The sequence below is a fragment of the Trachypithecus francoisi genome, unplaced genomic scaffold (assembly GCF_009764315.1).
Source record: "Trachypithecus francoisi isolate TF-2019V2 unplaced genomic scaffold, Tfra_2.0 Lachesis_group6, whole genome shotgun sequence".
Classification (NCBI taxonomy): domain Eukaryota; kingdom Metazoa; phylum Chordata; class Mammalia; order Primates; family Cercopithecidae; genus Trachypithecus; species Trachypithecus francoisi.
In genome coordinates this window covers 106,579,065-106,596,297 of record NW_022681471.1, presented here as the reverse complement: position 1 = coordinate 106,596,297, position 17,233 = coordinate 106,579,065, and the positions used below count along the sequence as shown (strand labels likewise).

General features: G+C 38.7%; 1 protein-coding gene across 1 annotated transcript in view; it reads right to left on the bottom strand.

Annotated features, from left to right (window-relative positions):
- Positions 1 to 17,233, bottom strand: part of DMD (dystrophin) — a 2,224,438-nt gene that overhangs the window by 201,197 nt on the left and 2,006,008 nt on the right. The window contains 1 exon segment of the mRNA XM_033201414.1: positions 7,605 to 7,665. Coding sequence (XP_033057305.1) covers positions 7,605 to 7,665 — 61 coding nt within the window.

The window sequence follows — 17,233 nt, the reverse complement described above, 5'->3', positions numbered from 1 at the left end:
GGAATGCTATACCATGTGTATTATAATAGAGGATTATTTTGCCCATACACACATTACATTTTAGCTGCCACATGTATAGGTGTATGTATATATGTTACCACCTTTCCCCATTCCATATGCCATATAGAATGTTACAACATTTTTCTGCAAAATAAAAATGTATCATTGATGACATTCTGTTAAGACTCAGTGGCTACTATATCCTGGCCCAAAAAGTAGGTCTTATCCACAATGCTCAGTGAAAAACAGTAGCTGATCAGTTTAAAGCTCTATTGACCACTAGAAAACCAGAAGAAGCCTCATGAATGATATTGAGGAAAAACAGACTCCAGTTCTACTGAAACAAAGCTAGAGCTGACAGTGGTCCCAGGCATTATCTAGTTCAACCTTCTCATTGAGGTTGAGCTAAGTTATACTCGTTATCATATTGTTATATCCAGAACTCAGGTTTTGGTATGAAACATTCATACATCCATGCTAAGGACTGTCTCTTAGGCACCAAACTGTAGGAGCTATAAAGAAACTCTATCAAATACTCAGCATGCTTTCTAACACTAAAGTTCATGTCTAGAGGGCGTGAGAGATGGATTTGAGTGGTAAATCTAAATTGACACACAAATACTAGAAGATATTTTTGAAGGTGAAATGAGTCAGCAAACTGAAAAGCACATAGAATTACTGACATATGTTCATGAATTCATTCAAATATTTACTGAGTACCTGTTATCTGTGAGGCACAATGCTAGAAAAAAGAGATAACAACACCTATCCTCCTGGAGTCTGTTATTTCAGTCAAGGTGATACAAATCAGCTTATGAAACTACACAAAAGGATGTGAGGGTTTTTTTCATGAACCTATGAGACACAGATGATATCAACATCTACATCTTCCAACAAGATCCACAAAACCAAAGGCCAGACTCAGTACTCTGCACAACACTATGGCACCCCTTTCAGTCTCTCTCAGTTAATATCTTAACTTGAATTGTTTTCATGATTATATCATCAATTATGTATTACCAACTATTCCTTCATTGTGGTTCCATAGCTTAATGAGACTCAGGTAATGTGACCTTTGAAACCATCAAATGGCAGAGGAGAAAACACAGCAGAGAAGATTGACCTCTGGGTTATCTTTGTGTACTAAAGCCTTTTGAAAAGTCAGAGCATCAGGCTTTTGGCAGTGATTTCAAAAATTTAATTACCCCGAGATATTCACCAGCATCCTCAAAGACTGACAGGTCAAATTAGACAGCTGAGTCTCTGTTGCTTCCACTTCTCATCATCAATAGTGCTAAATAGTTAAGTAAAACATTCAATATTATTTGTCCTTTCTATCCTGATAAGATTGATGGTGCAATAAGAATCCTCAAGGGCGATATGAAGATTCATTTTCACTTCTCTGGAAAACGATCACAAACAATTTCTATTTCAAAGTCAACATTCACAAAATCAGAAAATGTTAGTACTGGAAATGACCTGTGATATCATGTCATTATGCTTCCTTAAATGACAGAGGGAGAAACTGAGGCCCACAGAAAATAAGCAATTTCCCATTGGTCAAGTATTAATAGCTAGGTGACAGTAAAGCTGGAACTAGAATTCAAGTCTTATGATGCCTAGTCTATTTAAAATTTCCCCTATTTAACGTTGTCTTAGGTGCTAAAAGGTATATTTTGAAGAAAAATATACACAAGAAAGATCTTGCCAGAAACAGCACAAAATTATATACTACATGATGTGTTCATATTGTATGAAAGATTATGACAAAATTCAACCGATTTTCAAACCCAATGTCAGAAGACTTGTATCATTCTTAGAAGAGTGAGGTGTCTTGAATAAGAAATCAGGAAATGTTTTCTATGTTGATACCATACTCCAATTTCTTTATAATAAGAACCCATCTCATTGGCAGAAGATGTGTCTACTGCAAACCAGCCAACACAGGGATATTTAACATGTTGATTGCTGTTAAGGCTAAGATGTAGTTAGGCACTGCTCCCTCTGTATATAAATACAGGTACTGAAATAGCAATCAATATTTTGAAGGAACAAATCAACCAACCAAAACTTGAATTGGAGCAATGCCTGGCACCAACAGGAGCTAGAGCAAGAATGAGAGCAAGATATGCTTTAAGCACGGAACATATTTGGAATCTGAAAAAATTGCCATGAAAGTAGTAATAGAGGCAATATAGTAGGGGGCAGGGGAAGGTGGCGTCAAGATTCAGATGCTACTGGAGTTAGGGAAACACTGGTACTAAAAACCAGAGCAAGAGCCATGAGTTCAAACCAGAATGTAGACCAACAGGATACAGAAAGCCACAAATACCAAAAGGTAAATCTAGACAGATGGCCACAGTTCCATGCAGAGAGTCAAATACTCATACTAATAGAGCTGTAGGAATGGTAGGCCATAAGAAGACAGGACAGTCAGAACCCAAATCAGCAATTTTGTCAGCACACACAGCAACAGTAATAAAAAAGGTTGACTGAAGCAACTGTTAACTTCATCTAGTAAGGTTTTATATCACATTTTGCTAAGCAGGAAGCAGCAGAAAGTTGTGAGCAACTCAGATGCAATAAATGGTTGTGGAAACGTGCCTGAGATTGAGAGTGAAGAGAAGGATCGATCAAGGTCATCAGGCAACATATACAGCAACGTATATACAATATTCAAAATTACCAGCAGGAAAAGATAAACACTCCTTTGGACATGAGTTGCTTCTTGAGCACTGCATGTAAAAAACAAAAGCGGAACAGTTAGCAAGTTCCCAAGAACCTCATCTTTCACTCTTCTGTGAAGGGCTTCAGAGATATTTCAAAAGGGAACCTGATGAAATGCATTACTGCTGATTGAGTCAGCAGGTTTACTCCTGAGTTTCATTAGTGAATTCTTCCCAATATTTAGCAACCACAGCGTCTTTGAAGGAGGAAAGGACCAGCTTGTCTAAAAATCAAATCCTTCCTAAGGGACAGCAGGCAGAAATATAAGGTCAAACACTTCAGCTGGTATTACAGAAAAGTAGCAGAAAACTAACCTCTGGCTAGAACTAATATATGTAGAAGAGGTTATGACCTCAATTGATCTCTCCATTTCTGCACCAATGGGAGACAGCAAATAACATTTACTTTCTTCATGAGTGAGTGGAAACTAGAGATGATGCTAACAAATTTCATAACCAATATTTGAGCCAGTCTAGTCACGACATCCCAAAGAAGATATAACAGAGCTGGAAAAGATCCAGGGAAAAACAACTAAGATAATCAAGGGGAAAGCTTATCTTTCAGTCAAGGACAGACTAAAAGACTAAAAAGGATTAGAATTTCTCAGACTGGGAAGATGAAAATGAAAAGCATTAGTGGGGGGATGTGAGGCTAAAGTCGACTCTGGACAAAAATAAATGTCTTTGCTGAATTTCAAAGAATTTAATTGAGGCCATTCCTTGAGGTCAAAGGATGCAGATTCAAGAGAAATTGAAATGCCTATATTTATATAGAAGTCGGTACATTTATGGAACATATTATTATTAAGACAAAACTGAAGTGGAGAATAGGAAAAGCTTGACACCATTGGATAAACTCACTGCCAGTTGATTTACAATGCATTATTAAGACATGGTCATGATGTACCTGAATTTTTTAGGCAAAATACACTAGGTTACCTGACAAAACAACCGTTGGTATCTTCGTCTGGGACAGAGTTCTGGGCTAGTTGCCCTGTTGGTCTGACCCAGTGTGGTATTTCTTATGCTTTTATTATGACATCTATGCTGGAACATCCTGCATGCATGTTTGGGATTCCTAAATTCTTTTGACAGTCCAGAACACAGACGAATAATTTTCTAACTCATTAAGAAAGCAAGAGAGCCCCAGCTCTTGGCTCTGTTTGGTTTACCCATATGGGAGCATGCAACATAAAAAGGTGAAAGAAATCCTAACAGAATGCAGCAGCTGGTTAAAGGCTATTATATTGAAAATTTCATGAGTTTGACAGTAGGCCAAAAAACTACAAAATGGCAGAGAGTAGAAAAGGCAGTTGTAACAGGTTGAACATTGTTGGTGATTATTTTTTCAGTGGCAATGAAAGCTGTAATCAAATAACCTGAAAGAGATGCTGGCAGGAATAAGGGAGCCCCAAGGGAGAGGGAATATGAAAACTGTAACAATGATGTATGCTGTGGACAAATAACTAGACAAACATGTAGTTTGAAGTATCAAAATCAAGGTTCTTAGCATCATATGAAAAGCTGATGTCAGGATGCAGGCATAAACACTGCCTGATTTGCAAACTAGAGCAAAAGATGTTAATGACTTAAAATCTCAAGAATGAGTGCACAATTCAGCAACCAAAAGAACTGTGCTATTGGTATAGAAACCTCTTGTTTTGTGGGCGATCCCTTTATCCCAGCATTGAAAAGAAAAAGTTATAAAGCATTGAAAACATAGGCAGAGAAGACACCTGGTTTTGCAGCTGGGCATCTGTGGCAAAAACTCTTGACTGGAAGTCAAGACAAACAAGATAAGAAAGAGGAAAAACGAGGACTGGTTGAAGCATTGTCACTGTAAACTTATTTTTGTTCTTTTTAGACCAATATGGCATCTCAGATTATGAATGGCATTAAGCTGTGCATAAGTCCACCGAATCTTGTACCTCAAATTAATTTGCTTTCAATAGAAAATTTTAGATAATAGTAATGGCTAATAAGACACAAGTGCCATTAATCATCTGCTTACTGACAATGTTCATTTTATAAACATGTGTTTTCCCTATAGTACAGTTTAACATTTTACACTTATATTTGAGAAATTATATCATCCCTAATTTCAAACATTTATAATTGTAGAAAGAATTGCTCTCCATAAGGTTTCAGAGATATTTTTGAGAAATTATGTAATTTCCTCATTCCAAGGAACTGATTATTTCAGAGGCTTTCAAGGTCTCCATACTCACCTTTCTGCAAATTTGTCCTACCTATTTTTCTCTCTCTCTTATCATGAGCCAGGAAGTATAATAGTCCTAAATTATATACCAAGATTTGAGTTCTTTAAAGAGGTGTGGTGAAATTGGAGTGGGTTGACAGGGCATATCTAAAGCTAATTAAACAGTGGAAAAATAAAATTCCTATTTTTTAAAGTAAGAATTTGCATTATATTCATTAAAATAATGAATCTTAAAAATAAAGATATTATCGAACAAAAGCTGAGATCTTAGGTTTTTAAGTTTGGACAGGACAACTGAATGAGTCATACTCATTAAGTCTTAGAGATAAAAAGGATCTTAGATATCATCTAGTCCAACTCTTTTTTTATGAATTAGAAATCAAGGTTTGGCTGGGCACCGTGACTCAAGCCTGTAATCCCAGCACTTTGGGAGGCCGAGGCGGGTGGGTCACCTGAGGTCAGGAGTTCGAGACCAGCCTGACCAATATGGTGAAACCTCGTCTCTACTAAAAATACAAAAATTAGCCAGGGATGGTGGCAGGTGCCTGTAGTCCCAGCTACTTGGGAGCTAAGATGGGAGAATTGCTTGAACCCAGGAGGCAGGGGTTGCAGTGAGCTGAGGTCGGGTTATTGCACTCCAGCCTGGGCAACAGAGTGAAACTCCATCTCAAAAAAAAAAAAAAAAAAGAAACCAAGATTTTTATAGGTTAAGTGACTTGCCTAAAGCCATACAATCACCTAATGACAGAGCCTCTAAGACTAGACTGGAGGACTAAAATAATAAGAAGTTTTCTTTTTCACAGATCTGTGCCCTTATCAATACCATCACCATGGTCTTTAGGTACATGAAGGAACATTGAACAAATCGGATATGTAGCTGCTTTCTAATTCCACTGAGAAACAGTAAGAGACTAATACACAGAAGGGAATTACAGCTTTTCCGGAATTTGTTTCTTTTTTATTTCTGTTCCCCCACAGAAATGTACTGGGATCTCTTATAGTAGAAGTAACATCAGGGAGAAGATGATGAATATATAGGGAAAGGACAATGGGACCGGGAAGACCCTAGGAATCCATGTGAGACCTCTAGTGAGCCCCAAACAAGTAGTCATTTGGAGAATAATAGCTTAAAGGTGTCTTGAATTCTTCAGTGATCCTAAAACCTCATTTATGAAAGGAGAAAAAGAGTCTTTATTTCAGTTCATAAAGGAATTGGATAAAAGTGAGAGCTTTATGAATTGCTTGAAGAAGTAGCAGGTTCAAACATGTTAGCCAGAAATAAAAATTTGTGAGGACAAAGACACTGATGCAGAAAATCACTGTCTAGAGTTTGAAGAAAATTGTTCCATAAAATATACAGTGGATGTAAGGTAATACAGTGCATATCTACATCAATATATTATTTAATAAAGCATGTGATTTAAATAGGTATTTAAAATGTATAATTTTGAGTGACTAAATTAATGAATTAAATATAACAAAATAATAACATTAAATTCAGAAAATAAGAAACTAAAAAGCAGAATCAAAGCATACTAAAAAAGAACTTTCAAGTTAAGAGATACCTCATCTGGAAAAATGTAATAAGACAAATGGTAAACCGTTTCCTAAAGTATGTATCTCTCCTGAAAGAGTCAAAAGACTACCTTCACTCCCATTTTTCTGAGTTAACAAAATAGAGGCATAAAATCAAATTTCTTGAGGACTATAGTAATGAAGATCTAGGACTGCTGTATTGCTTTAGAACTGAATTAAGAAGAATTGATGGGCAGTGAAAGAATAAAAACAGATTCAATAAAAGATGGCAGGCAGAAAAAAGTGGGAAAACATATAATATTTTTAGTCAGACTCATGGCAGAAGCAAGTTCAAAGACTTCAGTTGGTATTGAAGACTATTTTATGAACCCAGTAAATTGTAATTGTTGCTGAGGTTTCCAACTCAAAGTTAAATTTAAGTAAGACTCTACTGCACAATGGATGAGAGACTGTGAAGGTATCACAATCACTCAATATCCTCTCTCCTCTCTCTCCCATGTTGACCCAATGTATTGTCACTTACATTTCATGCAAAACACTACAGAAGGTGCTTCCAAGTACCATATTCTTTTGAATGGCACAAATGTTTCCAGAAAACAGTATCATTCTGTTGTTGTTAGGTGACAAATACTGAGTGTTATGTATCAAGAATGAACAAGTAAGCCCTACAAGTCAAGGACTGCTGCTTTCTGCCTTTTCAAAACATGAAGTATTCATTCACCCAAAACAGTTGTGTACATATAACTGTGGAAATCTATCTTTGACTGAAGAAGAAATGTGAGAAATCCCCTAAATAAATGAAATTGTTCTTGCAAAGATTGACTCCCAGTATCAGTAAAATTATCTGGAGCTTTTTGTTCTATTGTGAAAAATCCGCCCCCTCTGTCACAAAACACACCATATATCCTGCATTAAATAAACTTTTCTAAAAGTAGTTCCCCATTGCATCAGCACATTTACAATGGTAATTTTAGAATAAGTTTTTTACCCAAGCTTCCTCAGGAAAAAAAAAAAATAGGTATCGTAGGCCAGGCTAGTGTCACATTTTAAAAATAAACTCACTTGTGAATATACAGATTAGTCACAATAAATGCTCCTTTAAAAATGTGATACTTCCAACTTACTTGATATAGTAGGGCACTTTGTTTGGCGAGATGGCTCTCTCCCAGGGACCCTGGACAGACGCTGGAAAGGAGGGAGGAAAAAAAGAAAGGCAAGGAGGTCAAATTCATCGCAAACAGGAAAGACAACATTAATCTCCAGAATTACAATTTTACACTGATATTGGTCTGTTTGCTCAGCTGCCCATGAAGACAGGACGGATTAACCTGCTGTTCTGAAATTTCTGTCCTAATCTAAGTGAAATTGAACTCATTCAGGCACAAAGATAAATGCAAAGGAAAAAAAAAAAAAAACCCACAAACCTTTCCACTGCTAAACCTATAGAACAGATAAGAAACTGAATGAGTAGACTGACGGGGTGTCTTGTATGTGTCTCCCTTGAGTGCTTTTTTTTAATAATACTTCCTGTTGCTGGTTCTTAATATTTTTTACTATTTGATTGACTGGATTTTATTATTTCAGTAGCTGAAATATCCCTGTGTGATATATTTACATTCTAAGTTATTGAAGCTAAAGTAATATGCTTATCCCTCTGATAGCTTGTTTTTATCTTTATTGGTTTAAAGAGAATCCAAATTCACTTACCAATAGATTCTTAATTTGAGGCCTCAAAATGTCAGCTGACCAGTGTGATCTTATTAGAAAAGGTGACCAAAGAGGGAATGGCTACTGATATCAGAGTGTAATAAGAAGACTTTTGTTATGAGTGATGAATCCTCTAGGTGAAATTTCATTTCACATTCTAGGAATTTGTTTTATTATGATTTCACTGTGTATTGGTCAAATGAATGATCTTTGCAGTGTGTTTTTTTTTTTTTTTTTTCAGACTTAAGTTGTAGGATTTCTTCCCTAAAGCTGAACCTCTACAAATATATTTTATATACTGTTTGATCTGATTTATTTTCTTTCTTCTTAAGACAAAATAATCTTGTTGAGGAGGCACTATAATGTTTCCTCAACAACATAATCTTCCTCCTGAATATAGTTTTAAGACACTGGAGCTTTAAGAAACACAAACTATTATCAGAAACAGAAATAAAAGCAGCATTCTTATTAACATCTAGCAATTTCATGTGTCTATACTTTTTTTCCCTGAATTTTCATTCTGCTAATAATTTGAAGCACAGCTGATGCTGACCATTATTTCCTCTTATGAAAAACTCCCTTTTAAATTAGTCTCACAGTACATTCACTCCGCAGTGTATTGAGATGTAAGAAAACGTCAAAGCTAATATATCCTTGACTACACTGTATAATATGAAAGAACAGCTTCTAATAAAAGTTAACTTCACCTACTGCCAGACAATTTAAGGGTAATGAAACTCCAGCTTCTTTGTTTTATATAGAGTAATAGAGGGATCAAATCACCCAACCTTTAACCAGACATGCTGTTTTGTACCTTGGAAATATGTCATTTAAATGATATAGGAAACGGATTTGTATTTGGCTGCTAATTATGCTTTTTCATTTTGGCAGATGGAAATTTTTAATACGGAGAAAAAAGACATTTAGCTGCTGTTTTGAAGTAGTCCCCGACTTTCAATTTCTCTCTGTCCTTCTTTCTCTGTTCCTTTCTTTTCCCTTCCTCCTGCCTTCCCTGCTTCCCTTTTCATCTTTGCCTTTTTCATTCTCTTCCCAACTCTCCTTTTGTCCTTTTTTCTTCTGTAGGATACAGCTCTCCTGCCCAAACAAATTCACAGAGTAAATAAGATCTGATTTAAAATCATGGGCTAAGGCCAAGCGTGGTGGCTTACACCTGTAATCCCAACACTTTGGGAGGCTGAGGCAGGCAGATCACCTGAGGTCAGGAGTTCGAGACCAGCCTGGCCAACATGACAAAACCCCATCTCTACTAAACACACACACACACACCCACAAAAGCCGGCATGGTGGCAGGTGCCTGTAATCTCAGCTACTCAGGAGACTGAAGCAGGAAAATCGCTTGAACCCAGGAGGCAAAGGATGCAGTGAGCTGAGATCGCACCACTGCACTCCAGCCTGGGTGACAAGAGTGAAACTCCATCTGAAGACAAACAAACAAACAAAATGTGGGCTAGACTTCCTGACCTATCTGGTCAAAGTCTGTTGTTATGGAAGTATTAAAAAGCTAGCCCTCTATAGCAGGAAACATGATGGAGAGTCAGAAATTATAGCTCCTGGCTGCTCAGTGTACCTTCTTCTTAAAATACCAGCATCATAAAAGGAAGAAGAGAACTCCAGAGAGCTCTTGGTCCAGCCCTCACTAGCTGTGAATGCCAAGCCTGTGAATACCTAAAATGAGAAAAGAATGGCTATTCTTTCCTTAAAGGTCTCTATGGGCTGAGGCCTCCCAATTTCTCTTATTATACCTTCCAGTTTTTTTTTTTTTTTTTTTTTTTTTAAATCATTCTAGTGGTCCAGAAATTCTTTCTAATTTGGAGGATACTAGACTATCCTCTGACAGAAGAAGTATCACTTTGGATTTCCTACACTATTCTTAGGCGTCTCTCAGAAAGAAGTGTGCTGGAGAGGGCTGCTGGCTGCCTGGCCTGGCTTAGGGGATTTCGGCCTGAAAGAAACAACTTCCAAGCAGCGAGAGACAGGAAAATCGGTGTTGCCTGGCTGAGTTAATGGGAAGACCTACATAGGGTATCTAGAATTGACTTTATATGTTTACATTAAAAGGGGAAAAATTCCAATTAAATGTCAGAGAAGTTATCAGAATATGCTTGAACTAAATAGCTGAAAATATTTTAAAAGAATTTTTAAATATTATAAATTCTAGATCAATATGAAATTTCAAGCTTTTGTAATTGCAGTTCTTAAGTGTTCATTTATTTTCCTTAAAAGAGCCTTTGGTCTTATGTGTAGCCATCAAATAGGTCCAATGGTGAAATTCAGTGTATTTTTTTTCCTGAAAGATGTTTTTCCCCTTTGATTCACAGTTTATAAATTCACCTAAGAAACTGCTTTGCAGTCATTGTTTGAAACCCTACAATTTTATACTCAAAAATGTACTTGACATGATAAAAAAAAAAAAAAAGGAAAATAACAACAGCCTCCCCTCATTCCTTCCCTGCTCCATCATAACCACATACACACACACTGGAACTACTTGCTTTAGAAATAACACACAATTGGATGATAGTTCTATGGAGTTGGGTTCAGTGCTCCTTCTCAAGAGATTCTTAAGGGTTGTTGGCAATTTCATTTGGGGCTGCCAGATGATTCTGGTCTTCCATCTATTCAAAAGTTGATCAAATATGTGGTAGTGCTCATAAGTGTGCCACAGAATTTTTTCATTTCTTGTAGCAGTACTGACGCCAACAACAGCTGTTTCTTATCTCAGTGTACCAGTGGAAGCTTGTCATTCTTCATAAAGCTAGCCTACGTAATAGACACACACGTTTTATGCCTGATGGGTCAATTTTTAGTAGCTCATCAAAAGCAAATTTATCGGCAAATAGTTTTTATATGACACCGGGTTGTCCTTTGGTATTTTCTTATACAGATGTGTCTATAACCACTACGTGTAATTCCAGGGCAGCTTTGTGATTCAGATTCTTGAATGTACAAAGCATCCATTATCATACAGCACCAGAATCATGGGGTATTGTCCACTGAATTTAAATAGCGAACTACACATGCATTTATTTATTGCAAAACCAGCCTCTGAATTTCCTTTTGGGTTACAGATACAGTATGTTATTAAGAGCAAGAAAGGGTAGCAATTCTACCTTCAAATGCTTTTCCTTCCTTGAGGTGACAGGATTCAATATTGTGCCCAGGTAGTTTTGAAAATCACAAGCACAGACCACATTATTTAGGGGAAGTTCTTATTTCAACCATTTGTAAACGCATGATGTGCCAAGCGATGCACCCTGGTGTTAAGTCATATTTTAATCGGCACAGGGGCCTAACCAGAAAATTAAAAAGAATGCTAATGTTATTTTAAGACATGCCAAAAGAGCACTTTCTGGAATTCCAACCCAAACACATTCATTAATCTCTCTACTTTTCTCATATTTGGTGGATCTGGAGTTCGATAACATAAGTGGGTCAAAAAAGTGGGGGCAGTTTAGATAAATAACCAATATAGCAATCACTGGAGGTAAAATAGAAAACTCACCTCTGTGGTTGAACAAAAGGCATTAGGGAGGATCTACTAGCCACTGGCACTTAGCTTCTCAGAAGTACTCAAATTCTGGTAATGGTCTTATGGATACATTCCATACTGATGCAATGAGCAATGCCTCTGAATCTTTTCCCCACTATCTCTGTACCCCAAACCCTAGTAATCTTTTTAGACATTTTTTTTCTAGTCGTCTCATCCCTGATAATAATTTAATACTACAGATGTACTGTATGTCTGTTTATGGACTATGTGTATCTGTGCTTCACACATAAAAATAGTAAGTTTTTTCATTATCCAGGAAACAATTTTCACCCCCTTGGGAGCAATATCACGCTCATTAAGAATGCTTGATCTAGAGGAAGTGAGGGGGAAGGTGGGAGGAGGAGAAAGGAACAAGGAGTTACTGAAAACAACTCATGTACCTGAAAAATGACCTAAACTAGCTCATTTCAAACTCATAATGACCTGTGAGGTAGGTATTGTCATTTTTATTTTTTTATTTTATTTTATTTTATTTTTTTTTGAGACGGAGTCTCGCTGTGTCGCCCAGGCTGGAGTGCAGTGGCCGGATCTCAGCTCACTGCAAGCTCCGCCCCCCGGGTTTACGCCATTCTCCTGCCTCAGCCTCCCGAGTAGCTGGGACTACAGGCGCCCGCCACCTCGCCCAGCTAGTTTTTTGTATTTTTTAGTAGAGACGGGTTTCACCGTATTAGCCAGGATGGTCTCCATCTCCTGACCTCGTGATCCGCCCGTCTCGGCCTCCCAAAGTGCTGGGATTACAGGCTTGAGCCACTGCGCCCGGCCATTGGTATTGTCATTTTTACTTTGCAGATGTTGAAGTACCACATTAGATCACATGAGATCAAATGAGCTAGTGAGGTCATAAATTAGATCCTAATTTTGGTTTATTACTCAAGATGAAATCAGATGGATGATCCAGAAAATAAAGGAGAAAACAAATATATTGTATTTCTACTATGTGCCTTGCACTGTATGTTATCTGATGTAATTCTCTCCAGCACCCTGTGAGATCATGTAATTCCATTATTACAGATGAAGAAACCAAGGCTCAGAAACGTTCAGTAAACTAATCCAGGTCATGCAGCTAGTAGAGAGGGCAACCAGGATTACAACCAAGTCTGTTTAGTCTTCGAACTTCACTCTATTTTATCATGTGTGGTACATAACTGATAATAAATATTTTGCCAAAAAGCCAGGTAAATAAATAAATCTTAAAAAGGATTATTATAGCATCTAGTCCAAGTTTGCTACATTATGTCTGATATCTACATTTATTCTCTACATCATTTCCACCAAATGATTTTCCAGGAGCTGCTTGAACAACTTTATTGCCATCACATTATGGAGGAGCTATTTTGAATTTTCCGTAGCTTTAGTGATGATTAGAAACAGCTTCCTTTTATTCTGGTCAAAAACTGCCTCCCTGTCATCTGTAATCTCCACCATAGCTCCTGTTTTAAATGTACCAAATAAATTATCTGATCAGTTTCAGAGACGCTCATTTCAAAAGAGCTAAGATGAGGCTTATTTTCACCTGATGAAGACAAACACAGAGTCCCAGTTCCCAATGAAAAAAAAGGTAACTAACATCATTTAACTCATTATGTAACATTTCGTTACTGAACACCTTATTTGTGTTACCCATTGTGCAAAGTTCTGGCACTGTTGTAGTAAGTAAGACAGACACAGTTCCTGCTATTTTGCTCTTAATTTTAGTCTCTGAGGATCTCTTTCTTTCTCTCTCTCTCTCTTTTTTTTTTTTTTTTTGAGACGGAGACTCGCTCTGTCGCCCGGGCTGGAGTGCAGTGGCCGGATCTCAGCTCACTGCAAGCTCCGCCTCCCGGGTTCACGCCATTCTCCTGCCTCAGCCTCCCGAGGAGCTGGGATTACAGGCGCCCGCCACCTCGCCCGGCTAGTTTTTTGTATTTTTTTAGTAGAGACGGGGTTTCACCGTGTTAGCCAGGATGGTCTCGATCTCCTGACCTCGTGATCCGCCCGTCTCGGCCTCCCAAAGTGCTGGGATTACAGGCTTGAGCCACCGCGCCCGCCCGAGGATATCTTTCAATGAGCACATCTGCCATTCCAGCATTAAAATCAATAAAGTGGTATTTACTGAACACACATTATGTGCTCAGCTCCATGCTAGGTATTTGCAGGCAAGGGTGGGTTGGGGAAAGAAGTCCAAACATGTCCCTCACCCTTAAGGGCCTTATTATTCAAATGGGATCAGGTTTCACAAGAACATATATTATAATGGGACTGTATCAGTCAGGGTCCTGGCAGGACACAGATGGCACAATCAAGTTGGGTAAAGGTGAGGAGACTTCAGTAGATGGGCTGTTCACAAAGGTGTTTGCAGAGAGTAGGGAGATCACAAGGGATAATATTTTTAAAAGGGAGCCATTGAGCATGTGCATAGGGTAAAGAGGATCTTTGGTCATGTGACAGGATCTTTGGTCAAGGGAAGTAGGTAGGGAGGGAGTCAGGGGAATAAGCATTCCAACGTCATTCTCCATTTCCCACCATCTCCCACCATGGTACTCCAGTGGCTGAGCCCAGCCTGAAGCTAGGAGGGCTGGGGATTCCATTCATGCAGCCCACACAGGTCAACCTCACAAGGCCCAGGGCAAGGCAGGGAAGTGTGGAGAGTGGACGTAGAGGGACAAAGTGTAGATACTTTCTCATGCTGCTGTTATAGCAATAGACTCATAGCTGTCTTCGGGTTCTCTCTAGCTTCTCAGCTAATCCAGTGTAGCACTAATAGATTAATTTTTCCAAAGTACTATTTGGAGCCCATTGCTTTTACTCAAAAATCTTCCATATTTCATAAACTAATTTTAAACCACTCATATATTAAGCTAATAAACTAAATTTAGAATTCCTTCCTTTGGGTATTCAAGGCCCTTTACATCCTGACTCCCCCTTACTTTTTTATCCCAGTCCTTATGTGACCTTAATGGTTTTATTTGTCCTTCCTTTCACACCCTTTGTGCTCAGTGACAGAGACAGGCTGCCTGTATTATACGGAGTCTCCTTCTTCTTTAGTAACAGAATTTCTAACTGTTGGATGCAGCAATGTTCCCAAGGACTATGCATGTCAACTGAGGGTATTTGTGTGAGGCTTCTGGGAAAGTTCTTTAAAGGTGACTGACCAAATGGAGAGGCAGCTTTTGCCCTTTTCCCATTCCTCTTCCTGCCTGGAACACGGATGTGATGATGGGCAGAGCTATAGTAACCAGGAGAATGGAAGCCATCTAGTTGCAGTCCCCCAGAAGTAGATGAGACAAGAAGGTGAGTGGGGCCGGGCTCAGTGGCTCACACCTGTAATCCCAGCACTTTGGGAGGCAGAGGTGGGCAGATCACTTGAGGTCAGGAATTCAAAACCAGCCTGGCCAACATGGCAAAAACCCGTCTCTACTAAAAATACAAAAATTAGCCGAGCACGGTGGTGCGTGCCTGTAGTCCCAGCTACTTGGGAGGCTGAGGCTGGAGAATCGCTTAAATCTGGCAGGCTGAGGTTGCAGTGAGCCAAGATTACACCATTGCACTCCAGCCTGGGTGACAGAGTGAGATTCGTCTCAAAAAAAAAGAGAAGGTGAGTGTAAGTAGTTTTGGTGGCAATTCAAGGAAGCACTGGTAGAGGAGCTTGGGAAGTAAGGCAGAAAGGTAAGAAAGCCGATAAAGGACACATTGCTGCTGGGGTCACCTGGGGCTCGGAGCAGCTGGGCACTTCAGTGCAGAGCACACTTCAAAATTATCTCACTCAAGGGATGAGGGAACTGGGTTATTTATCCACCATTGCTTGAGGGCTGCTCCTGGAGTATGGAGGGGGTAGTCATTAAATACCTGGCATTTCTGGCCTGCTCCTTGTGCCGATGAGCAGGCCCCAGTGGCCAGCAAAGGCCTAAAGTCAGAGTTGCAGATGTTTGTAGATGGAAGTCTAGGCTTGGTGTTTGTGGGCATGGTGAATGCCAGAGGGCATCTGGGCAGGGCTCTGACAACTTACACTACAGAAGCCATACACTAAGAGAGTGGTTGAGAAGAAGATATGATAAGTTTGATTTCCTGATGAAAATGAGTCACCATTCCAGCTTATCTATGATTTTCTATACAAGAAACATTAAACCCCTCCCTTGTTTAAGCCATTGTTTAGTTTAATTAGGTGCAGCCAAGCCTGCTTCTAATCGAAATATCCCAACCCCATTTTCACTAGCAAACCATATGACTAATCACATGATTCTTGGTTCAGCTTGGATACCATCCCTTACATCATACCTTTCATTCTTCCTGTCACTAGGCTGGAGTGCAGTGGCGCGATCTCGGCTCATTGCAATCTCCGCCTCCCGGGTTCAAGTGATTCCCCTGCCTCAGCCTCCTGAGAAGCTGGGACTACAGGTGTGCGCCACCACACCCAGCTAATTTTTATATTTTCAGTAGAGATGGGGTTTCACCATGTTGGCCAGGATGGTCTTGATCTCTTGACCTAGTGATCCACCTGCCTCGGCCTCCCAAAGTACTGGGATTACAGGCGTGAGCCACAGTGCCTGGCCCTTCTTTAATTTTTTAAAATTTTTTCTTTAATTTTCAATAATATTTCTTTTTCTTTTTGACTACAAAAACAATATCGTGGTTGTAGAAAATCACTCAGAAGAAAATTCAAATTCCCTGTAACCCTCTGTATTCCCGCCAATCAGCTATAACTTGTTAATGTTTTCATATACGTTATTTCACATATACACATATTTACTTTGTGAGATTCAGATCATATTGCAGACAAAGGTTTTTACACTGCCTTTTTTCTCTCAAAATATATTATGGGAAATAAAATGTGAACAATTTTTCTACATGCTCATATATTCTTCTGTAATTGACTTGTTATTTAAAAATGTATATATGGTAAAAATCACTTTTGTGGATATAGTTCTGATTTTTAACACATGTACAGATTCATGTGATGACCACCACAATCAGGAGACAAAACAGTTCCCTCACCCCCAAAATTTCCTCATGGTATCCTTTTGTAGTCAACTCCTCCTCCAGCCCCAACACCTGGCAACTACTGATGTGTCCTCTGCTCACATAGTTTTGTCTTTTCCAGAATGTCATATAAATACAGTATGTAACCTTTTGAGACTGGTTTATTTCACTCAGCATAATGCATAATCCATATTGCTGTATCAACAATTTGTTTCTTTTCATTGCTAAGTAGCATGCCATTATATGGGTGTACTACAGCTTATTTATCCATTCAACTGTTGAAGGACATTTAGGCTGCTTTTAGCATTTGGCAATCATGAATAAAGCTGGTATCAACATTTGTGTACAGGTGTTTGCATCAGCATAAGTTTTCATTTCTCTAAGGTGAATGCTTAAGAGTGGGCTTGTTGGGTTACAACAGATTTCTCATTGCTAAAAAATTCCCACTTATGGATATACCATGATTTATTGAAGAAATTCCCTCTTTGGGAACATATAAGTTGTTTCCAGTTTTTCACT